Genomic DNA, 25,808 nt, shown 5'->3' on the forward strand with positions numbered 1-25,808 from the left:
ACAAGGTTGTGACTTCTTGTCTCATTCTATAAGGTTGATTTCCAGTAAGTAAAAAGATCAGTAGTGAGGTAAGTGAGTAAGTAGTAAGTAGTGAGGCTGGTAGGGCAAGAGTTGCTCAGGCAGGTTAGTAGAGAGTTCTTTACAGCAGGTACTCAAACAGGAAGTAGGATACAGGTAAGTACAAGAATAATGACTCCAAACACACAGGTGAGCAAATAAGTAAAAAGTGGCCTGAGGTATACTACCACTACCATAACAGTCGCACAATGAGTGATGGTGTACTCTGGGTTTAAATACTGCATGGACGGGGCATCTGAAAAACGTTAAGGAGAGAACTGTTCTGAGCATACTGCAGCATGTTCAGGGCTTTGATAGACTGGCCAACCAGGAGGTAATCTGGGTGGGAAGTGATCAAAGCATTAATGAGGGTTTCAGCTGTGTTCTGCAGATTTTGAGATGGATTTAATATAGAATGAGAATTTGAGGGTGGAGTTCAGTGTCCAATCATGTTAAGGTGTAAATTAGCCACTTTTGAGAGAATTGACTTGGATGGATGGCTGGACAAACAACATGTGCCTACAGAAGTAGAAAAGAAATCCATGAATTAAACACTATATAGTCATGCAATATTAGAACGCTCACATTTAAAGGGGTTAAATAATGTAATGTGTGCCCCAGAAATATCATTCTTCATTGTGTTTATAGTTGCTTTATAAAAGGAGCTCCAAGCTCAGAGTTGAAGTCAACAACTGATTTATTCTTTGCCTTGTGACACGTGCCCAGTCATTCCCTTTGTACATAAATAGCTTTGCTTTCCGGAGCTGATTCACCAAAGCGTAAACTTCAAGATTAACCATGACCGGGTGCCTAAGTGAGGAATACTGAGGCCAGCGCAGGACTTAAAGCCTGAATGAACACAGCCGTGTTGCTCTGGTGATAGTGAACAGATTGCACATTTGATGACCGAGAGCGTGTCCATGGACAACAGCACAGAATTACACTTAAGTTAATCTCCAGTCGGGTGAAAGAGTTGACAAGCGAAGCGCACAGCTATAGAGAAAAGAGTGACAGCATGAGCTGCAATATTATGTCTTTATTATAGGTTTAATAGAAAAAAAAAATGTGCCTCTTTTGATACAGATTCAAAATTATGACAAAAAAAAAAAAAATCCATACATTTTTCTAGCAGCATGACTTAATCTCAGATCATGTGATGACACTGGCCTTGTTTGATCATTCTGTAAAAGGAATTAAATGGATAGATATATATTTAAAAAAAAAAAAAAAAGCTTCTTTTTTTGCAAAAGTACAGCTTGTGTGAAACAGAAGGACAAAAGGTGGCAGCTTTAAGAAGTGACGAGAGGCCATAGAGGTTTAACTGCAGGAACCTTACTGGAGGTTAGAGAAGGAAGGTTTATCAGATCCCTGTACTGAAATATGTAAGACTGTGAGGAGGTCTCGGCTGAGCATCACTGCAGAACCATCCAGACAACGTACAGAATCAGTCAACAGTTTTAGCACACCTCCACTTTTCCAGTTACTGCTGTTTACATCACATAGTGTCTAAACCAGGAGGGTCAAACATAAGGCTCAAGGGCAGGGATAGGGACGCCAAGGACTCCAGTCTGGCCCACTGCACGGTTTTGGAAAACGTGAAGGAGGACATGAATGATTTTTTTCATGTTTTGCAGCTTTCACTAATGATAAAGAACTCCCTCATGAGCAAGTAAATAATACCCTAACAATTAAATCACAGAATGTTCCTGTTGAAGCTGGCCCTCTGGGTCCTTTCGATGTTTGGCTGCCTCTAGAAAAATTGTTTGCATCTACTTTCAAAGCTACGTTGAATTGCACCGCTACTGGAAATTATTTTCTTAATTCTGTTTTTGTTGCAGTTTACTGCTTACCTTTGTACCATTTACGGTCAATAGACATTAACAGCCTTAATCTCAATAAATACCTGGAAAATGGAGGGAGTGCTCAAAACTTTTGACCATTAAGTGTTTCACAAAATTTAAAAACACAGTTACTAAAAACATTGGAACATTTATAAATGTGGAAACATGATGCCTACAGTTAAGATCATTTTTAAAAAAAAATATCACTGAATAAAACATGTGGAGCGTGGAAAGGTCTATACATTATGCATGTGCGACCTGTAATATTGTGTTCTTCCTGGAAGGGATCCATAGTAATCTGCAAATCATGACTCAGCGTATAATAGAGACCCCTCAGCTATGCTTTAACACATACTGTTTGTTTTAGATGTTACACAGTAAGCAGAGATTGAGGTCTGAAGAGCAGCAAAATGACACATTGCACACCGGTATAACAAGGCTTGCTACTGCAAATGGTGAAGAAATTATGCTATTTTTTTTTTTAATTACCTATAAAACAAACAAACAAAAAAAAAAAAACAAGTAAATATGACACAGTATAATCACATTTAGTTCATCTGACCTGTATTTCTATGGGTTTTGAAACAACCAAGAAAGCACATAGGGAATCATGCTAGCGTTGTCTTTTCACGTGTACATTAGAGTTTAATGTGCCTCTTTGAAGCTGCTACATGCATAGTGTATGTCACAAGCAGCACAGGAGAAAAAGGTGAAGCTTTCTGGGAAACAGTGACAAGTCTGACAACGACTCAAAGCCTTCTAATAATACAAAGTATTTAAAAAGAAAACATTAAGTAAAACAAGTAGTAGTGTTAGTAGTACATACATAGTTTAGGTAAAGTATAAGGGGCTCTACTGTAGGTTTAGCGGTTCCCGAACTACTACCAGCTACAGCTTTGAGTGCTACAGAGACAAATGCAACTTGTAGTCCAAGTAAGCATTCATTATTACAGTCTGACATGATCAGAATGAAATTAATGCAGTCTCATAAAGTGGACCACAAACCCAGTGATGCTGCATAGATCAAACGGCTTTGCTAAGCCAAACACTGGTTTAGCAGACACCCTGTAACCATACACATGTACTCATGTGTCTCATTTTTCATTCATTTGGGTGTTTCGCCTTTATGTATTCCTTCAGAACCGGACACACAAACTAACTCAACAGTTCTCTTTCCAGCAGTATCACAAAAAAAACTTATTTATGATTCATTTAAAAGAATTATAGTAATATATGTCATTTTTCTGTATCTTAATCTACAGTAGGTTACAAAATAAAAAGCATTCAGCTGCTTCTGACCAGAAACTGGACGAAGCCGTTAGAAAATGAAAAATAATCAGTAGAAAAGTAGCACAGGTATAATTGAAAATGTTACGATTTTAATTCTGGTCTCAAATCTGGAAACAAATTCCGATCACGTGTATAGGTAAATGTAAGGCAGGCAAGTTTTCATAATTTAGGTTTCTGCTGTGACTCAAATGTCTTGTTTTCGTCTTCAAAAGCGTGATTTGGAAAACACTAACATGATGCCAACATACTAAAAATTAAGAAAAAAGCAAAGAATGTATCTTCACAGTCAATGACATGCTAAAAACTGAAAAAAAGAAATCTATTACATTTTGTTTGGACGGATATAATTGGTGCATAAAGAAAAATCACTTTTCACAACTGGGGGGTCACCGAAGAGGACATAATGTTGCGACATTAGCTTTATCTAATTTTTTTTTTTACCAGTGGTGGAATATAAATGACACAGGCCCCTAGTTTGAGCTGCAGTGGAATTGACAGTGTACACAAAAAAGATAGTTTATATAATAAAATTTGCCTCATTACATTTCATATTTACATATGGGTGGATGCACTTCATATAAATATAAACCAACTCTATAAGGACGCTGAATTTGCACTTCTAGAAGCATCTCCTGAAATCATTTATAATACTTAATTACAAAATCTGTTGGGCAGCTGGTGACTGTTTTAGTTAAGTAAAAGAGGCTTTGCATGGAGGGATGAAATCATGTTAAATCCTTTGGTTATATGGCTGGTGTAAACCCATCATTTTTAATTACCACCATTTTTTTTTATTGGCCAGCAGCAGCTGCAAATTATGTAAACAACCGTTTCCACTGCCAATAAAATCTAACAAAGCCTTAGACCTCAAACTAGAGACGTGTGATTTTGCTTCCCAACCTGCGCATATAAACTGTTTATATTCCTTTATTCCACCTTATTAAGTATATCTGACAGTTAAATAACAGCATTTCTTCAGCTGAAGTCAATTTCATGAAGAGAACTCACGGTGACAACGATCAGTGAATGTGTCGGAAGAGCGGGAATGCTGAGGACTGAAAACAACAGAGTAAACGGATACGAAGGCAGAAGATCTGTTAAAAACGTTTACGCACCAACTGTTTTGGAGGAAGCGAGACTGACTGACAGACATTTGGCAGTTTTGTGGCTCTCGGACTGTAACAGAAAAAAAGAAAAAATCTCAACACAGAACAGCAACGTTATAAAATAATAAAGAATGTCGAAGTGTTCAACTGGATTGCTGAGGATTGTGTAATTACTGAGGTACAGGTGTATGTTTCCTATCCAGAACCATTTGTCCATATAAAAACTACACTCAGCAGTGAGGTTTGTGCAGCTTTTATGCTCTGATCTGTTGTCAAGCAGGAGCGGACTGAGTAATGGCAGTGAAAGCAAGGAGGGGAAACCAACAAAGAATGCCGCGGCATTCCCCCCTTTGTGATTCAGTTATGCATAGAACCACGTAGAATTGTGTAACTCAAACAGCTGATTATTGCAGCTCTACTTCACGTCTGTTCGCTGAAGTCTGTCGTTCAGGAGAACTTGCAATCTAAAAGCGCAGAGGTAAGTGGTCCAAAATGGTAAGTGGTAGTTACCACTACAGATTGTCCTCCCGAGGGAATACTGTATCTCAACAAGATTGCAACTTTGTCTCTTTTTTTCCCATTTCTGCAAAAGCAACTAGTGATGTCATCGTAGTGATGCTAAATTAAAGCAGCAAACTGGCTGGATTATCTGTGAGACGGCCTGATGAGGGCTTGGGCCATTTGGCAGTTTTTAATCTCTGCCCCCTCTTCATCAACAGACCCCAACTTACCTTCATATTAAATAAATGCCTCTAATATTAAATGCAGATTCACGCACGCACAGGATGCATGACTATCTTTGTGAGGAAGATCACTGACATCATCCCTACCTTTAACCCTAACCATCCAAACCAACACCCCAACCATAACCTTCTTGTAAACAATCCTTAGGCCACATCATAACCTTTAAACAGGCAGAAAGGATGTGAAACTCAAACTAGTCCTTACTAAGATCACTAGGCAACCACACACACATACACTTTCAAACAAAATGCCTTTTGCAAAGTTGAATAAAGTCTATGTTTTTCACAGCCATTAAGTTCCCATAACTACTGCTTGACTCCAACTCTTTCCACACCTATAAAGCACAAAACTGTTGTCAGTTATTTTTCAAAGCTGTGTCAGACACAGTTGATTCAGATTTGTGTAGCACCCTGCTAAAAAATAATTTAGTTTGGTGAGAAAAAAAGCAAACATTTATGCTTTACAGACTCAGGAGGAAATACCCTCTATTAACTGTGGTGGTGAAAAGTCACTGACCCAACACTGAAAACTGGTAACAGGTCAAAAACACTAAGGTTCATTGCATATGAATCAGTGGAATCAACAGCTGCCACAATTACACACGTCCTCCTTGCAGGCAGACCGGTGAAGAAATTCTGCTTAAGTTTTAGACAGCGGGGTGTGAACACACAGTGACGCCAGGGTCTAAAACTCATGTGCAGCTGAGCTGAGGTGGATTGTATCTGCTGGCTCATCTACTTGTAGAAATATCTGTTACCTCCTGTGACATGTACAACCAGTACGCATGCTTCTCTTGTAGCTGTAACAGCAGAAAACAGAAACAGAAGCGCAGAGCCGAATACAGCAAAGCTGCAAATCATTTAAGATATAACCATGTTTTAGCTACACATACTAAATAAAACACATTGTGTTAAAAAGAAATCAGATGTTTGAGGTACAACATAAAGACATTTTGACTTTATCCCTTCACTAGTTGTTATTTTATATACCTCTTCTTCTCAGAAGATCTAAAAATAAAAGTGTATCTTTTTTACAGCTTCAAAAGCTAAGGTAGCACGATTAAACGCTATAAAATCAGAAAGACAGCTTTTTAGTCTTCATTTAGTTCCTCTTGGAGGTATGTGTTACAACGACTAGATTAGACTACGTTGTGCTTTTCTGCTTTTATCCACCTCCGACGCTAATGTGCCCTCTTTTCATCCACTCCGTGACTTGTCGCCAGAGCATTGTCAACTTCTCTTCGCATTAAACAAAAAAAAGAAAGAAAACAGCCAAAGAGGGGGGTCTTGGAGGGTTGCAGGTTAAAGATCAGCCAACAGGAAATCCACAGTTGAGACTTCTGGTTAGGTGGAGGGCAGATTATGGATGAGAAAAGGTGCTGGTGGGCTGAATCCCTGAGAAAAACAGTATATGCAATATGTTTTAGAAGGAGTTGGAATATCTAGACGTTATTGCATACATGTATGTTTTCACATACGCGAGCAGCGTTTGACATATGTAAATATGTCTAACCTTTGTATGATGCGATCAGATGTGTGTCTCTACATCTGTATAGCCGGGCAGGATGTCTCCATTGGAGCAGCTCTTGGGCTCCTCGGCCGGTGGGGCGCTGGGCAACATGTGGGCAGTTGTGGAGGTCTCCTCTGGTGATGCCTGACCTCGCTGGAGCCTGTGGTGGATCAGGGGCACAAAGAACAGCACCACGCCCCCCACCATCGGAGGCACACCAGCCAGGGAGAAGGCCACTGTGTAATTCCCAAAATAGTCATGCAGGAGACCTGTGCAGAGGAGGTAAGGAAGCAAAATGCGAATGGAAAGATTAAAACATCTGCTTTAGATCAAGCAGATTCCCAGTTTGTTTATACTGTGTATACACACAGTGAAATAAATGTACACCCTCTTCCACATCCTGCAATGCATTTAAGCTACTCCGCTGCCCGGCAGATGGTGGACATCGCACACTAGCAAAGACAGGCCGTGTGTTGACGAAGGCAGTGAAGAAAAAGATTTGTAATTACCAAACGTTGTAGTAAACAATGCAGTATTCAAACCATTTACAGACCAGGGTGTGCAAAGATTATATGAGGAAGGAAATCCACATTTGTTGGGCCTCAAGGACACATGAGAAAAGAGCAGGGGGGGTTTTTAACTACAGCTCTGGGCCTAGAAGACAATAAGCTTTGTCAAGCCTCATAAACACAGTGTTCCTTAGTTTCAGTTTGTCTGCTTGTAGGCTTTAATGCTAACTAAGCATTAGAATAAACGAACCGTTTTTACGTTCTATAGTATGGTTGTTATTATGGTTGTTTTTGTGGCTTAAAGGGGCCCCAGTATGCTCATTTCCAACTATGTTTTATCTTTGGACTCCAATTGAAGGCTCTGTATGTGTCACAATTCAAACTAATATTTGTTTTTCTTATCATGGGGCCTGGTGCAGCCCCTCGGTTTTTCCTCTAACACAGTTCTTTGGTTCCAGTAACCATAAGTCAATAAAAAAAGACACTTTCTCTGCATGCAGGTCACAGTGTGCATTCTCAAGTAGTGCAGTCTAATTTCTTAAATTAACATCCCACCTGCACCGCCTGTTCATATTACTTTTTGGTGATACTGTTCGCTAACAAAGGAGACAGAAAGCCAAGAAACAAGGCTGTTCATTTTTGTAAAATTCATGGAATTTGACAGTAAGAATTCCTTATTTTCTGTCTTGTTTCCTGGATTTCTGGTCAATTGTGAAAAAAGACAAGTGCCCAAAATTAAAATAAAATTTCTGGTTATTGAATAGAAAACATTAAAGATGAAATTGGATCTCCTATATCTTGATTATGAAAACAAGACTTTGCAAAAGAAATGAATACAGCAAGGCTACAACTAGCAGGTTTTTTTGTAGTTGAACAATTTGCAGGTATATACTGTCATAATACCTCTTTTTGTTTAACCACACTATAAAAGAGGTGCATAGTAATGTATTATTACAGTGAGAAGGATTATTGGTTGCACCAATATTGCTGGCATAGCTTTGGATATGCTATCGATCTATGTCAGTGCACTGCTGTCTCTAACACTGCAATGCAAAACAAAAATCTGTCATTAGGAAGTGAAGATTATTTTGAAAACTAAATCTCTTTTAAAGAAATAAAAATAAAAAAAACCCTGCCAGACAGCATGACTCTTCATTTAAAAAAGTACATTTAGCATTTGACATCTAAGAGTTTCAGTATGTTGGCTGAGGCTACAAAGGCCAGGAAAAAGCTGTCAGGAAGTCAGAAAGTTGTGTAGTAAAAGCAGCTCTGGTATGTGTGAGAGGCAAAAGAGATTGTCGAGATAAAGTCAAAAGATGCCTGAGTCAGCAGCGTGCTGCGACTAGTGTTCTTAGGTATTATTTTTTTATTAGCGAGCGGAACAAAAGAACGCAGATCGAAGATCAGTACTGTGTGTGCTTTTTCATGAACACAAATCCTTGGAGACGGGCAGTGGCTGGCCATGAGCCCAACCATCTCTAAACACAAACCAGTGTATAACCTGTCCTGCTGTGCATTTGTCTTTTTCCGTTTACTAATTACGTTAGTTGTACCCACGTCCAAGGTTTTTCTCTGCTAATATAATTCAGCTCATTGTGCATCCCTACTGCCAACAAGCATAGCACAGATGTGTAAATGACATATATCTGCGCTATTCAAAAAGTGGAAAACACACACACACATATATAGCTTCTTACCAGCGATAGGTGGACCCGCAGTCATAGGGATAGACATGAGGCCTAGAAGGTAACCTATAGCCTGCGACGCTTGCATGGGCCCGACAAGCTCAAAAGCTATGGGAGCCATCATGGTGAGGAAGCATCCATCACACAGTCCCAGAAACACACACACGACCACCAGCCCGGCGAACATCGAGCACTGAGGAATCATCATGGACATCAGGCCAAGAACAATGAAGGAGACCACCTGCAAAATACAGCAAGAACCCATAAACAAGCTTTGAATGTCTTGATGCTCTCCTAACGTTCTTTTTGACAGATAAATATGCGTTAAATGCAGTCAGTCAGATGGCTCACGTTGCTTTCTTTTTGCCTTTGTTCATGCATGTAAATCTGGCCTCAGGCAGATATGGTTACGTGTGCAAGTGGACACACCCTCCATCTACAGGCTCCACCTACACATATTTATGTCAGGTAAAGTTATTTGAGAAAATAAAAAGTACTTTGTCTGCCAGAGAAATTGATCATGAACGATGAAAAGTCCTGATATGTTCTCATACATACTTTACATATGCAGAAAAACAAAGTTCTGATATGAGTAAGTCTTACCACTTGGCTCGGTAAGACCTGTTGGTCCTTACTGTGAAATACTATTTAAATTAAGTGTATTTCTGTGGTAACAACATAAAAGAATTTTTGAATTAATTTTTCCAATTCAGGACTCTTCCTGTGTCATCGCTCTCACCTAACGTCTCCGTCAGGCAAAGTTCAGCATCATAGTTACATTTACTATGGTAATTCACCTGAGTGCACCGGTGCCGTCATCAATCTGATTAATAAACTACATGTTAATGATTATGAAGAATATAAAAGATATAAAGCTGTCTGTTCACTAAGTGTCTACGGCATGAATGCTGTGAATGACTGTTCTGTGTCACTTCAAAGAGCCAAAGAGTGTTACTTCAAATCCCTTCACAACTACAACAATGTGGATTTAAGCAATTAAAAACTGTGTTCAACACTTGGACAAAAGAAACATACTGGATTTCATTCTATAAAAGACTCTTGCATAACTAGACTCTTTAATATTCACCGCCACACTGTCAGGAAATTCTTTATATGACTAATACTGCAAATGAAGCTTTAGAAATACTTTGCTTGATATCACAGATCAGCACATTTTAAGTATGCATGTCCCACAACTTCAAAGTTGTTTTTATATTTTAATTAATCTGTAACTCCGTGCCCCTTTGCTTAGTGAGCTGCTTGAACGAGTTTGCTGGTCAAAACAATGGATTCCTGTGTTTTGCATTCAGCAGATGCCGCACGTGCAGGAAATGGCAACTCCTGTTTGTATTCACCGCACAAATTGCTCTCACGTCACCTTGTCTATTTCCTGGAAAATAGACAAGGAACCTGACATTATCCAGTCATGTAATTCCCCTTGTGTTCGCAAGTCTGTTTTTCATTCCAGAGAAACATAATGCCATTAATAAAAACGAATTTCTAATTTCACCAAGGTAATAAAAAATAAATATTTTAGTAAAATTGGGCCTAACAAACAACACAGGTGTGTGAAAAAGTGTTTGCCCCGCTTAAATGTTTCAAATCATCAAACATATGTACATATGTACACAAATGTAAACACAAGTAAACACAAAATGCCGTTTTTAAACAAATTATTACATAAATTAACTGTTGTATATCACATCTTTGGAAAGCTGAGTCCCCAGGCCTGATTACTGCCACACGTGTTCTCGATCAAGAAATCACTTAAACAGAACCGGACTGACAAAGTAAGCAGTTGACCAAAAGATCGTCAAAAGCCAGACACCATAGTGCGATTCAAAGGAATTCGGGAACAAATGAGAATCAAAATAAGTGAAAACTCCCAAGAGGTTATAAAGCTGTTTCTAAAACTGTGTGACTCCAGTGGACCACAGGGAGAGCCAGTATCAATAACTGGCAAAAAACACGGAACAGTGGGGAACTTTCGAGGAGTGGCCGGCTGACCAAAATTACCACATGAGCGCAGCGGCGATTCATCCAAGAGGTCACAAAAGACCCCAGAAAAACATCCGAAGAGCTGCAGGCCTCACTTGCCTCAGTGTTCATGACTTCATAAGAGTCTGGGCAAAAAAAGCCTGCATGGCAGAGTTCCAAGATGAAAACCACTGCTGAGCAAAAGGAACATTAAGGTTCATCTAGGTTTTCCCAGAAAACATCCCGATTATCCCCAAGACTTTTGGGAAAATAGTCTGTGGACTGACGAGACAAAAGCTGAACTTTTTGGAAGGCGTGTGTCCCGTTACATCTGGCATTTCAGAAAAGTAACATCATACCAACGGTCAAATATGGTGATGGTAGTGGGATGGTCTGGGACTGTTTGAGTTACTCTTACATAATAAGGAAAAGCATAAAAAAAAAAGTGCTTGTGTGGGTGAATGAGGCAAATTTTATAAAAAACACTTTTTGACGGGCACGCTTACCACTGTGAAGTGCATTAGGTTTTCCCAAAAACAGACCAAACAGTAAAGAAAAGCAGTCTGCATAAATTTTAGAGCTTCAATAATTCCCTCACCTGCATGTAGACTTTCCGTAGACCAGGAATGAGGTCCCCGATCTTTCCAAAAGTGAGGCGTCCCACCCCCGATGATGCTCCTATGCAAACAAGGAGCACCCACTCCTTTTCAGTGCCCTTGAACTGTTCTTTTACAAAATTAATCTGAGAGACACAATAAGACAGAATCATTACTGTGGACACTGTTAGTCCGTAAAAGTCCATCGTGCATATAATGACAAAGATATTATACAACGTGCTCATGAACCGTATTCTTCATTGCCGAGAAAACATTACACTCAGCATTTGTTGGAGTGGAATTGTTCATCCTTCACCCCAAATCAACCTCAAACATTAACAAAATGTCCACATCAACAGACCTTTGGAACAGCGGAGCAGGAAGACTGAACGCATATAGGTCAGAGCCTCCCGCTCCCTTTAGCCGTGACCCCCAAATTAGATCCAAAACATGAAACCGCCCTCTGAAGTCTTTCCTGAACATGCTGGTCCTTGTGAAATATTTGCTCTGCTTTGAAGGTCTACATTCATCAATGGCCATAGGATAGGTATGTTTAGGGATACAGAGAGGCCATACAGGAGAGGTTTCCTGAGATGGTCGAGCCAATACAAAGACCGGGGCAGTGTTTACATCTGGGCCCGGGCCTGAAACAACAGGCCTGACAGAGGGAGGCCGGAGCTGGAACATCCGACATCTGGATAGAGGGAGATCAACTTCACAGCAACTTAACACTTCATCTTCATTTTTTACTATCTTACTATCACACACCAAATTCAATCAGAGTTCAGACTTTGAAAACATACTTGAGTTTGTGGATGTAAACAAAATGGATAAATGGACTTCTTTTACTTTCGGCTTCTCTAGCTGAGTAGTTTAGTTAGTAAACTACTGTCAAGCTCTTTGGCTTCAACATGACATATTTAAAATATAGATTTTCCCTTTGGGCAACCTTTTTCAAAGGTTGTACACTGAAGCAGAAAAAAAATTAAGAAGAGCACAATTAACTCCTGGCAACTGAGTGCTGTTCCTCACACAAGCTATTGTGACAAACTCTGTTATCCTTATTGAGAGGGACAAAGGCGATGTTCAGCCACTGCTCATTTACTCAGTTGACATGCATTCAATTGCCCTCTTTCCAAAAGGCCTACAGAAGATGAATGGCACCAGACCTCCCACAGTGCAACAGTATGGCTCTGACATCAATCTCACTCCCCCTCATTTCCAGTGTCAGCTGAGAAAAAGCATTTTTACATCAAACCCATGATTAGGAACCCCACTGATCTCTAATGCTCTTTGTGTAAGCGCATAATATAAATAAAGAGGTCGGAATGTTTTACCACAGCAGAAATAACTGAAAGGCTGTTAAACAGTGCTTTCTTTATTCACATAAAAACTGGGCTTATTGTAAATATTTATAAAGCAGCACCATTTAGAAACAATTACTTCTTGCCTATCTTATGTTCTTACCAGATGGATATATGGCACGAAATAGCCCAATACAGCTGTAGCCACTCCAAACGCCCACACTCGGTATGTGACGATGTGAAACACACGCAAATTGAAGTACTTCCTGATGGTGGTTATCGCCCTGCTCCACCTGCCTCCACCTTGAGCATTAGCTTGAGTTTGGGATTCTGAATGGTCGGGGCCTATTCCTTGGGGGCCCATGCCTCCCCCAGCAGGGATCAGAGGCTTGAACATTAGCGCCAGCAGAGCCTGGATCAGCATGAAGACGCTGAGGATCTGGAATGTTCTGCTGAGGCCCAAAGGTTCCACCACCTCTTTCAGTAACACCGGAAGGCCCATAGAGAAGAGGCTGGCACCAGCCGTCACCACGCCATTGGCCAGACCCAAGCGCTGGCGGAAGTAGTGGCCCAGGATGACCAACGAGGGCTGGAAGGTGAAGGAGGAGCCGCAGCCAAACAATATGCCGTATGTGAAGTAACGAAGGATCAAGGAACTACAATGAAAAAAAAGGACATCAGGAAGAAAAACGAGCATAAATATAATAATAAATAAACCCAGTGTAGGTTGTCCACAGAAAACTCTCACAGAGGACCACATGGGCTAGCCGACATGGCGCCCACATGGGTTTTTCATGTGCAAGCTCATAATGGTTTACCCACAAAATTTCCTCTTGGAGGCCTAAAAGGGCAAAACATCTAGAGCCCGTGATTTAGCATATAATTACATGGTTTCATTCATATTTTCAAAGGACGTATCTGACAAACATGTCTTACTTTGCAAACGATGTACTGAGCAGTCCTATAAAAGCCAGTGCCGCCCCACTCACAGCCGTCTTCCTACAGCCAAAGTGGTCTGTGAACATGCTGACCACAGGCGAACAGAAGAAGATCATGCCCATGGCCAGGGCCCCAACCCAGGCTGGAGAGGAAGTTGAGAGAAGAAAGAATTCATCATCGGAAGCATGTGGAAATCTCAGGTGTTATACCTATCACCTACAGTAAATAAAAGACACTGTTATATCTGTTTGTACACAAAGCAAAGATCAGTGTGTGCAGTCCTTGACCATTAAAACATAATTTTTTCCACGTGTAGAAGTTATTGCATAAAAGTTGAAAAAGGCATCACTGAAAAACAACATGGCCTTCATGCACGTATGCCTGGGCCTCTATGCAAACCTTTATGTTTTGTTTAAAGTTTTTGAGAGCTCGCAAGCTGTTTGCAAATCTGCCACCTGACCTCAGCAGCAGCCACGCTCAAAGTAAACATGTGCAGCATGTTGAGTCTTGCCTTTAAACGCCCCATACAGTAGGTATTAATTAACCCAGACAATAAGAATTTTGCCCACAAGATTTCCCGAAGCTTTGAAAAACTACAAAGCTTTGTATGCTGCACACTAGTTTTTTCCTTCTCTGTCTTTGTGACTCTCTCACCACCTGATGTGATTTGCTATTAATATACATTTATGTAACTCTACTCATTATTGTGTCTACACTTGCATCATGTAGATCAGACACGCTCTATAAGATTTCTCATGGTGATTAAGCAGATCAAAAAGTGAATCAAAGTGGATAGTTCTGGCCTGTAGAGCATGCAGTGTTAAAACATAACGAGGCAGATTTCTCTAGCAGAGACACCGCGCACCCTGTAGTACAAACAAACACATGTCTGGATCCAGTCTCTGAGGGAGCAAAGGTAGCTTTGATGTCTACCATGGTGTCTGGGCCTTGGGTCACACTGGTCCAACAGTCCAATAGAAATGAGACCAGAGAGACTACTAAACAGCCTGATGGCAGGATTTATGTACCTATGCGCGCGCACACACACACACACACACACACACACACACACACACACACACACACACACACACACACACACACACACACACACACACTGAGTTCAGAGTGAAACATGAGCTGTGCACCACTGTATAAATAGTCTTAAATGTGGACACTATGTAACACTATGTACTATACTATACATGTAATACATGTTCTGGTACACAGAGTACGATTAAAGCACAGGACTCTACTCGAGTCTTTCTACAGTTTATTCTTTCAAATTAAATGGAAAAAAGGGGAGGGGGGGTCATATACCCAGAAATATAGGTGGAATCTACATCCTCAATAACAATTTCAGTAGATTTAATAGTATAATATATTAAATGCTTTTGATACACATTCACTAGTCACTTTGTTACCTTGCAGTGCTGGGTTAGACTCAGAATCAACAAGGTGATGGAAACAGGATTTTGGTCCGCGTTGACATCATAGCATCACACACTTGCTGCACATCCATACTGTGAATCTCCTGTTCCACCACCTCCCAATGGTGCTCTAGTGGATAGTGATATACTCATATTACAAATGAGTATATCATAAATGACCATCATAAATGGTCCACTATAATACATAGGTAGGCTGTGATGCTTAAATTATGCTTTATTGCTCAAGGTGAGACTTTTTCTAGTCCAGTCAAATTCTAAATAGCATACTTTGAGGAATTTGCAAGTAGTGAGACATACAAACATAAAAACAGTGCCCTTTAAGTTACCTAAAAGTGCGAACTGGCTGATAGTTATGAGTGTTTCTATTGCTGAATTAAACTCACTGCATTTCCTCAGCTTCAGATATTATTTCTTACTGATGTAGCTCCTAAGACCACTTAAGCTACCACCTGTAATACTTTTCCTTTTTTCTGTTCAATACTAGATGTCCAGCTGGTTTGTCTGGAAAATACCACAGGCTCTTAACTTAATCTCACCAATCTCAGCTAGTGATTGCGGCGTTCCCATCTGGACATGCACTGCTGCTAGCATGCTGTTTCTTGCAGACTCATTCTTGGAAAGCCCAATATCTGACACAGAGATGTGAAGTGTTTTATAACACTCAAATTGGTCAGTTTGGCATTATAATGTAGTTCCAGTATTGCTTTTTTTAATGGCTCTAGCACCTGCAGTGCTGGTACTGCACCGATAACAGTTTGGACATGACAAACCAAAAGGTCCGATGTGAAATCAGAGGGTCAAAACAACAGGCCCGTGTCACACTGCCTTACAGCATACTCTATATTCTGGCCAGCCCCACAACAAAGCCCCATTTCCCTGTGTCCTGACACAACAACTGAGTGCACTGTGCTCATTAGAGGGGATTAGGTCCAAACACTTTCAAACAAAAGCAAAAGAACACAGTGAGGGAGACTGGAGCCAAATGAAAAGATGTCTGTTTGTGTGGGGTAGCAAAGAAGGGGGTTAACAAGCTTCCATCTCTTAACGTGATAGATGCAGTCTGACAAGAAGCAGCAGACTCTATAGGACCCATATTTATGTTAGAGTAAGAACACTTAAGGCAGAAAAATGCGGTTGGGTTTGATATAATAAGAAGTTTATATAAGACTAATGATTTCAGCATGCTTTATGCTAAGCTGTAATATATGCATGCAAGACAACTGTGTTTTGTGGATTTCTTCTATGTGTTATGTAATTAAAATGTATATTTACATAACTGTGTCTACTCTAATCTGTGTAGCCATCCTAGACAACCATATATATGACAGCTAAAGGTACACTAAAACTAAGTCATTCATATCACAGAGGCCCTGTTACTCCATTCATAACAAAGCTGAAATTTAACCAGGCATTAAATTACCTACACTGCAGTTACTAAATTATTAGGTTCACAGATCCTTTTTTATGAGCAGCTGTAGTGCAATGAGAAACTGACACTATTTTGTTGTCCACAGCACCGGATTTGAAATGAAATAATGACGTTTAACTGCCTACTTTCAGTCTTAATTTGAGAATATCAGGATTCATATCAAATGACTAGAGTACGGTAGGAATAATAGGTCATTAGTCCCCTTGTTTAAGGGGGCAGAAAGTAAGATACTTTGAAGGGAAACTGCTCAGAATATGGTCTGTGGGTTTTCCAGAATAACAAAGACACTGTCCTTGGAAAGATCCCTTGCTGTTCTTTTTGTTTTCATTGCTTTGAGGAGCACCAATGAAATTTTCTTTCACTTCCAATGTATCCCGCAGTGTATGAAACCATCCGCTTAGACGACTGCGAATGCAGCGCACTGCTGCTTTCAGCTCAAAATTATTGTTTCTGAGCCAGTGAGCCCAAACAATCAAAAACACATCTGTTCAAATGCTTTCTGGCGATATTTTCCACGGCTGACGCAGACACGGGGAAATGCTGCTGAACCTAAACAATGCATCACACTGTTTCTGAGAGCGTCTTGGGGACGTACTCCTAAAGAAACAATAGTCATAGGTATTTTTGTCCCTCAAGGTAACATAAAATGCTCTTAGCAGGTGCTGAGGCAACATAATAAACTGAAAAACACAAATACATTGCTTTACACTGCTACGATCCAGCAGTGTGTTTTTTGCACACAAAAAAAAGTTTAAATGAGGAACCGACTCTGACAATAAAGATTTCTGGTATTTTGCTAAAGATGGGAACTGTTAGGAAAAATTTGATTGGAATATGTACGAGTAATCCCTATGATCCAGCTCAGGTTTCAAACTGCTCCAAATGCACAGATTCAGAGCATTTTTTCTACTCTATATCTCTATGATGAGAGCACATATCCCTAACGTGGTCAGTCAGTCAATCATGAGAAATTTGGCTTGAATTTAGCCAGAAAAGAGCTAAAACTTCTTCAAACGCAGGCAGTGCACAAACTTACAAGCCGCGCCAATGTCCAGTATTAGATCAAACATGTTGAATCATCTGTGAATCAACTGTGAATCATCCACGAATACTAAAGTAGAGTCCAAGAACAACACTATGAAGATGAAGATAAGCATAAAAGTCACCTTTAAATCAGTCATTTTTATCTTATAATAATTAATACCATACCAAGTTAAAGGTTAAAGTCCATAATAAGGACAGAATGTTCATTTTAAAGAATGAGAAAACACTGCTTGTATCATAAAGACAGTAGAATGGTAAGGATGTTGTGTTAGCACAAATATAGAAAGTACAACAGGTGAGGCGACACAGTTCGCAAAGGCTTGCTAGCAGAAGGCATGTGGAGGCCCATCTGTCACAGATCAACCAGGAGTCTCTTCAAACAGCTCAGGCTCAGACCATAAATGAGCTCTGACAGCAAAGCTATCAGGATGCTCCTTGAGTTGTTTACTCGGTACCACTCACAGGAAAATCAACCATTCCCTCTGATGTTTACAAATCGCATCATATTTCAGGCTGAGAGTAAGTGCAAACTGCTTGTGTTGACACTATTAATAAAGCTGAAAGGGGTAATCCTTTTTTTTTTTTTTAATGGATGTGTTTTGCGGAGATTTTACTCTGCCATGTGTCGGCGTAGTAGTACAACTCAAATTAATTGGATTGAACTGAAATGATAGTTTCTGCAACATCATCTATAAACAGATGCATTTTGGTATTGAGGGGACACTGGTGTCCTAGTCGTTAGGGTGCATACCCCATAGGCTAAATTGTGATCAGTAGAAGGGTCCAGAGCCAAGCGCCTGGTTAAATGGACCTCATCCTATCTAAATACAGGAAAAAATGCCTAAAACTAACCAAAATCAACCAATAACAGTCCAATTAATCTTTGTACACATCTTTATATACCTTTTTATAAGCGCATGGAGTTTGAAGAAACTTTTTCCAACCTGAACCCATTCCACTGTCCACTGGAATGCTAAAAATGCCTCGTTGCACCCTGATCTGCCAACCTGAGATTTCCAGCTGTCCTGGGAGATGCTGGAGAAATCTGGAGCAGGGGAAAAACAATAACACACTACCTACCAAGAGCACAGCCCTACGTTAATGGTTTAAGACATGTTCTTGGCAGACAGACTATTGTGTTACTTCACTTGTTTTTGATGTTTTTGATGTTTTTGAGAAAATCCAACAATGATTATTAAGCACATCTAAAATAATGAACAACTAGCCACTGAAGAAACACAGAGAGAAACCTGGAATCATTGTCTTCGAAGGTTTCCCCAGTTTCTCCAACCACTGTGTATACAAATGTTATAAGCATATGTTGCACTTCATTCTTCCCCATGTTTAATGTTCTGTTAAAGGCTTTTTAACATTAGAAAGACTTTCAATAAAGACGCCATTGTTGCCTTTAAGCAATGAATCAATGAGTTTAAAGTGAAACAGAGTTTAAAAAGGTTTTTTTTTTTTTACCTGACTGCTAACGATGGCCAAGATAAATAATGCACAACAAGGTCACACAAAGAAAACAGAGATATGATGAAGCACAACTCAATATTTGGAAGACAGCTTTAAGCGGTTTAGTAAAACATCTTTAATGCCTCTCACTTGTTGACTAGTTTTGGCTTGTTGTAGAGTTTCCTAACTATATATTGTCAGCATGCAGCGAATGGCTTCTTTTAATCTTCAGATACTTTCCAACGTCCAGGCCAGTGAGTGTGAATGTCCCTGTTATTTCAGTATTCTCAGGGTTTTCAACACTTAAAGTTATGAATGCATAAACATTATGATGTTTGAGTTAAAAAGGCTCTCCTTTACCTGCAGCATTACTAATGGAGCCTATCTTGCAGAAGCTTGTCTCAAAGTCTTTGAACCAGGAACAAAACATCACGAGTAATTTTTTAAATGGACCCAAGAAATCACTTAAATTAAGAGAAATCTAGCAATAAATTAGACTACAGGTGACAGGGCAATTAATTTTTGACTAGTAAAAAGGAATAAACTTTTTAAACTTTTTTGGGGCTCGATATTAGCAGTTCTTATTAATAATAACCGGTGTAGCAACAGCTGAAATGTAATGAAAGAAAACTAAAGTGTGTCCCCTACTTTCATCCAACAGCAGGCCCTCTACACTTACCCTGGATAAACAACAAATTGCTAAACACATAACCTTGTTCTACGCAAACAGCTGATCAATAGTCAAGATGAGATAAACCCAGTAATTGTTTGATCTGTCTGACTGAGCTACCTACCGCATAATTAGCACAGATACTGCGCCACTCATTTTGGCTTCAATCCTATCAGTGTGACAGGACCAGGTAAGCTGTTTATCCAGACTGACACCTAAAAGCTGGACCTGCCCTGAAGTCGTATCCAGACAAGACACCAACTTGTCTGTAAGCACTGCAACATAAGGAAGTGTGGTTCTGCCACTAAAGCAAACATTTCCTGACTGGATCCTGAAAGGATCAAACCACACTTTGAACTTTGAAGGTGAATCCGCTCCTTTTTTTAAGTTTTAATACAGCTAGGCTAGTAGTTAGCGAGTGTTTTAGACGCTGTCAGTCTCTTCCATGAAAATTAGGAGGGACCAGCAATCTGCTAGCAACCAAAGCGAATGTAAGGAATTTTCTAATGCAGCTCCCAATTCAATCAGTTTCAACAAATGTCACTTCCAAAAACTTAGAGGAACACAAATTTTCCCTAGCAACCAGAGGTTTCTGGGGATTGCCGACCGGTCTCGATCCCTTTGTGTCTGCAGGCTTAGCGGAATAACCGTAACTTAGCCACCAGCATCTACACTGAAAATATAAGCTTTAAGGTACTTCAGTTATAGTTCATTGTTCCTTATATTGAAATCAGCACTGACGTCAAGCAAGAAAGCGTCACCATTTTTCATTTTACATCTAGCGGTTAATGTAACGAGGCATCAGTTTTCTATGCTAAGATAAAAAGATTTTGAGCTGCCGTCAAGGCCAGTGATAGAAGAATAACAGTTACCTGCTATAAAGGCTAAAACCGTTGGCTTTGAGAGGAAATTGTTTCTTTCAGACTAAAGTTAATAATATGACAACAGTAAAGCCTGTTTACTGAAGTAAAGCCTAAAAATCATATAAAATTCTTGATAAATTCTTCAGTTGGTTCAACAAAAAGTTTGCTATCCAAGTTATTCGCATCGTGGCTTTTATTGATTTCCATTTGTTTAAAAAACAGTTTATTTACATATTTATTTATTTATATACATAGTGGGTTTTGACACAATTAGACTCAATGAACAAAGATATATGTGCCTAACATGTCAGTAAAACTATTCTATAATACACTCCTATCATGCTTTAGTTAACTGAGCTTGTGTTTTCAATCTTTCCAGATTTAGTTTCTAAAAATGAGGTGGTTTATTCTGTTATTCTCTCTCAGTTTTATTGCAGCATGCTTCATTTAGTTCAGCTCCACATCAAGCCACAGGGCTAAAGCACTGCTCACAATAGGTTAGTGAGTTTTCTTATCGGTGCATGCTTGTCTAGAACAGTCTGTAAGATATCCAGGAACAAGCGTAATGTAATTTCTGAATCTTTCACTCGGTGTGTTCTTTTCCCCTGTGAATTTTTTACATCATAAGTCTTTGAAGCAGAATCTGTGACCTAATGATTCTGGTCATTGCTATTATATTATACTTATTAGATCCATTATTGTGCCATTAGTGTAGATGTGGTCAGTGCATGAGGCAGACATGAGTCTAGACATGCCAGAGCTTACTGTGGTAGGAATGATAAATATCTGAGTTAAATCACTCGCATTCTTTGTCATCTTTCTTTAAGAGTGCATGATGAAGAAATCCAGGCGATGTTTAAGTCCCCAAGAATCATTTCACTGCATTTCTCTCTGTTGATTTGTAGATTTGTGAAGCACAGCACATTCAAGCTAGCGGGATTTGATGTAATGTAGGTGACTAAAGCCAACAGGCTTCTGCAGCTGGAGTCATCAGATGTTTTCTCACATTCGCACAGATACCATAGCCTACTGGTATAGTTACTACAGAGTCATTAAGTATTCTTGTGAGAGAATAAAGTGCATAACGCTCAGTAAGTAAACCAACTTTAGCTTAGAAACAAGTAGAACTTGATGAGCTACTTTTTTTCTCATCACAATTTTCCTCCTGCTCCGTTTCACGGTGGCACATAGATGGAAATAGTTTTAGGCTTCAATGAAAAATTAATTCCTTCCTCACTCAGTCCCTTTCTTCTGCCCCTTCACACACATTCCCTCTTTGCCAACTTTGCTGCAGCTGAAACAGTGCCGGCTGCATTTTGAACTTTCCTCCCTACATTCGGTGCAGCCACGTTCATTCGCACACCACCTGACTGGGGGCTCACCCCTCGCTGATTATGAAAGCACCCCCCCCCCCCTTCCATTTTCAAAAGAAAGGTGTGCCGGGCACGTGCACTCACTTTACAAGTTTACCAACATTTTTGTGGTAACAACTGGGAAAAAAATGAGTAAAGGTGTCATGCTGTAATCACGGAGCAAATCATTACCATATGTGACTCATAACCCACACACACCTCGCCGTCATTAAAAATTTAAAGAACCTACTGTTCTCAACCCCTACTTCGATACTGCTACGGTATTCTGAAACTCACTTGTTTACTCCTCGAGGTTTATAAAAGACCTCAGCAAGGCCTAATGGTGATCTCTAAGTATGATTTCATTATATCCAGCCTTTTGTTATCCCTTATGGTCCTTTGCTTTTTTTCCTATTGAGCAGTCTGACATCTTTTAAAATGTTGTACACGTGTGAATTTCGACCGGATATCTCAAAAGAAGCCTTTAAGATCATAGCTATTGTAGCTAAGCTCTTCCCCTGTGCTTTTTTCCTGCTGCTGAGGTAAAAAGGTCAGGTCTCAGCCTACTCACTTAATCTGTTCACATATGAGCTCAACCCAGAATTAAATCCAAGAAAATGCTGGAGATGAAATCCTAAATATGTCAAAAAACGGGGAGGAGAGAATATAAACATCCTGTATAAAATTCCATCAGCTTCTTTTAATAAATAAGATGTCTTTCCTATACCCCCCCCCCCCCTATTGCTTTTATACTGATAATAATAATAATAAACATTTGTTCCAGCAAACAGCATTAGTGCCATAATCCCTTCCCACATTGTGACCTTAACTTTTGCATGTGATTGCGGGAACTGACGAGGATTTTAAGAAAAACATCCACTCCTGTTACATGATTCCCGAGCTCAAAACATTTCTCTGTATGGATCAGTACACTGCAGAAGCAGCTTTCACGGTTTTCACAATGAGGAAGGGGAGGAGGAGAAAGAAAGGCAGGAGGGTCCCTTTCTTCTCCCCCCAAACAAGAATTCCCATGATTACTCCTTTAGTCAGTATTTGTTAACAAGATTAAAGAGCACAAAGCTAGAAGCCACGGTTACCCAGAAGCCCAGAGCTTCATTAGCAACAAATTGGACGCTGACTTTGTGAACTCATTGAAGAATAGAAATGTTTCTACTGGACTTGCAGGCACAAGAAAATGTCAGATTCCTGCAAACAATTGGAGTAGCACCAGGCCCATTGTTTCTGGGGACTAATTTATCTGCAACAACAAGACTGAACTGTCACATTCCTGTAAATGAACATCAGTGATTTCTTTATTAAGACTGATATCCTTGCCTGCTTTGTATAGTGCCTTTCCCGTTGCAGGGAGCTGAGCACAAACAGTAAATAAGGATAGAGAAATAGTCTGACCATTTAGTAATGAAAGCTTATGATCCTAAACAGAATGGTTGAAATGGGAGAAGTGGGTAGGGTAATGATGTGACTCTAAAAATAACTACCTGTTAGATTGTATTAAATACTACAAGCAGAAGCAATATCCCTGATTTACATATCTATCGCAGGATTTTTAATCATTAGTCATGTGCATCTTGGGGACTCTAACAAGTCTGTCCATACTGGTCCAGCAATGCATGGGTCAGACATTCGTATGGACCAATATCGGCCTCGCTAACTGCAATTATCTGTCTACTACCACCCTGGCTGATATTTAACAAAACAGCTTTGTTCTGGCCAAATGTTCAACGATATTGTGGTAAATAGCTTAAAATTTTTGTCTTTGTTTGCTTGTTGGGAACCAAGAGGGGAAAATATAACAAGAAAAAAAACAGCACTCCAATATCAGCTCAGTACCGGTGCAAATGTTCACAAATATTCAGTCCTTTGTGCTCACTATATCATTAAGGAAACCTTTATCAAAGGACCCACTGTAGCAAACTGTGTTGTGGATAAACAGAACAGCCTTAATGAATAGTTAACAAGTGCCTACGGTGCTTTTTCAGTTAAGTGCCTGTAACTCATTAGAATGCTGGTGCTTTGGAAAACAAGAGATTTCAACAGGATGTAAGGAGCAATTTCAGAGTAAGAGAAGAAAATAATCATTCAAAAATAAGAATGCAGCAATGAGCATACTTTACACCTGCTGGTGGGGCACTTGTTTTATTCATTACTGTGTTTAGTGTTCCACTGGGAATTTAAGTTATTCCACTTTTTTCTAAAGTGATATACATATTAAAATAAACATCCTGTAAATTAATATAAAGTTGATGTTAAAATGTTTATTATAGTAATTGTGCTTTAAATGACACTTCCACAGCTCTAATTTCCACTTTTAAAAAAATTCCTATAATTATAAACCAAATGTGCATCAAGATTCTCTACTCCTGTCCACCAGCTCACTTGTGGCTTCAGCTCCAGCCCACCTGAGCAGAGAGATACTGCTCAGATAGTACTTACTCACCCACTTTGAACTGGGATGTTTGGTCTTCAGGGTCTGTGTGCTCCTTCACCAGCATCATGTGCAGGATGCCGAAGGAGTTGTGAATTCCGAAGATTGACCCGTTGCACCAGGTTGCAGCAAAAACCACCAGCCAGCCAGCGAAACCACCTTCGGGTGGGACGAAGCCAGCTCCGTGGCCGGGCTTCTCTACCTGCACCCCAGCCTCGAAGTCGGAACCCGGCGTGAGGGGTGGCTTGCAGCCGGTCTCGATCAGCTGCGTATTGCTGTCCTCCTTCACGATTTTACCCTCGCTGCCGTCCGCCTGGTCATGCTTTCTCGTGTCTAGGTCTTGAGGGGCATCCCTCTGCTCCATCTGAGGACCTGGAGCCGGCTGTTCCGTCCGTGACTCTCCGTCGGACGGCTGCGCTTGGTTGTCTAGCCCGTTGGTCCCCATGCTGTCTGATCTGGCGGAGAGGCTACTGTGGGCTTTTGGCGCACATGCATGAGATATAGGTCGCTGACATAAGAGCACCGATTTGAATAACAGCTTTGATTGGTTATCTGTCAAACGTGAAAGACGGATGGTGTTTTTCCTGGCACACAAGCTTCCTACACGCTGCTCGCAGCCCCAACTTCAGCGAATAAACTCCAACCTGCAAACGTAGCGTGTGTCATTCTGGCCGGAGGTCTATATTTCCAGGAATTAGCTCGCACCGCCTATCCTTCCTTTTAATGCAAGCCTGCCTAACCGCCTATAAAGACTAACACCATGTATTTACTTGTGTTGGCTCTTCTCCTCGGTGCCGAAAGAGGATCATCAACCTGCGAAAACGTCCGCTCCGCCTCGACTCCGTGTAGCCCCGTCGCGCAGTTCCCGCACGATCATCAACATTTCCCGATGTTAAATGCAAGAATTAGACGCTTCTTCTTATCTTTACAAGGTGGATATGTAACGTAGGTAGGCCTGTGCATGTCCCGTAGGCTGTAGCGGTTCTCAAGTGTCAACACACACCGAGCCGTCATTCAGCAAATCCACACACCCCTCCTCCTCCACCACCTCCTTTCCCCGGCGGACGGACAGTTGGAGCCAATGGTGGAGCTTCAGTACAGTTACAGTAGAACGAGTTTGCACTTCGTGGCTTTTCGCGGAAAAACCCGAGTGTGGCTTGGTTTTCCCCTCTTGTGTCGGATTAGTAACAACATCCTGTGGCTAATGCAAACATCCGTTTCAGCGCATTTTCCTATATAATCTAATCTAATCTAATCTAATATAACATAATATAACATAATATAACATACTGTGTTATATATCGACACATCAAGAGATATATCTACTTTTGTAATTTTTGCAAATTTTTAAATTTAATTTTTGTAACAAGTCTTGTTCGTTTGATTAAGTGACCTAATATCTAAAATAAATAATATTAATTATAATTTTAAAAAATACGTCTTAGCTTTATTAAAGTTGTAAATTGCTCTAAACTATCAATTGAATTTTTAGATTAAAAAATGTTTTTACATCATTGTGGCAGACGTCAGGCAGGTTATCT

General features: G+C 40.1%; 1 protein-coding gene across 1 annotated transcript; it reads right to left on the minus strand.

Moving 5' to 3' along the window:
• Positions 1-3,981: 3,981 nt before the first annotated feature.
• Positions 3,982-25,438, minus strand: slc16a2 (solute carrier family 16 member 2). Its single transcript, XM_040016371.1, has 7 exons — positions 24,280-25,438; positions 13,555-13,699; positions 12,782-13,274; positions 11,317-11,460; positions 8,754-8,982; positions 6,551-6,816; positions 3,982-6,432 (listed from the first exon to the last, which is right to left on the minus strand). Exons 1-6 carry the CDS (start codon positions 24,710-24,712, stop codon positions 6,566-6,568), a joined length of 1,695 nt encoding a protein of 564 aa, XP_039872305.1. The 5' UTR covers positions 24,713-25,438; the 3' UTR covers positions 3,982-6,432; positions 6,551-6,565.
• Between the last annotated feature and the right edge of the window lie 370 nt (positions 25,439-25,808).

This window comes from Simochromis diagramma, unplaced genomic scaffold (genome assembly GCF_900408965.1).
Source record: "Simochromis diagramma unplaced genomic scaffold, fSimDia1.1 OVJJ01000685.1, whole genome shotgun sequence".
NCBI classification, from domain to species: Eukaryota; Metazoa; Chordata; class Actinopteri; order Cichliformes; family Cichlidae; genus Simochromis; species Simochromis diagramma.

Coding starts and splice junctions, on each gene's coding strand:
- slc16a2 (XM_040016371.1), bottom strand. CDS start 24,712: ATGGGGACCAACGGGCTAGACAACCAAGCGCAGCCGTCCGACGGAGAG. Junction 11,461..12,781: donor TCGTGCCATATATCCATCTG/GTAAGAACATAA, acceptor TGTGTCTCTCAG/ATTAATTTTGTAAAAGAACA. Junction 8,983..11,316: donor TACGGAAAGTCTACATGCAG/GTGAGGGAATTA, acceptor TGTATTTTGCAG/GTGGTCTCCTTCATTGTTCT.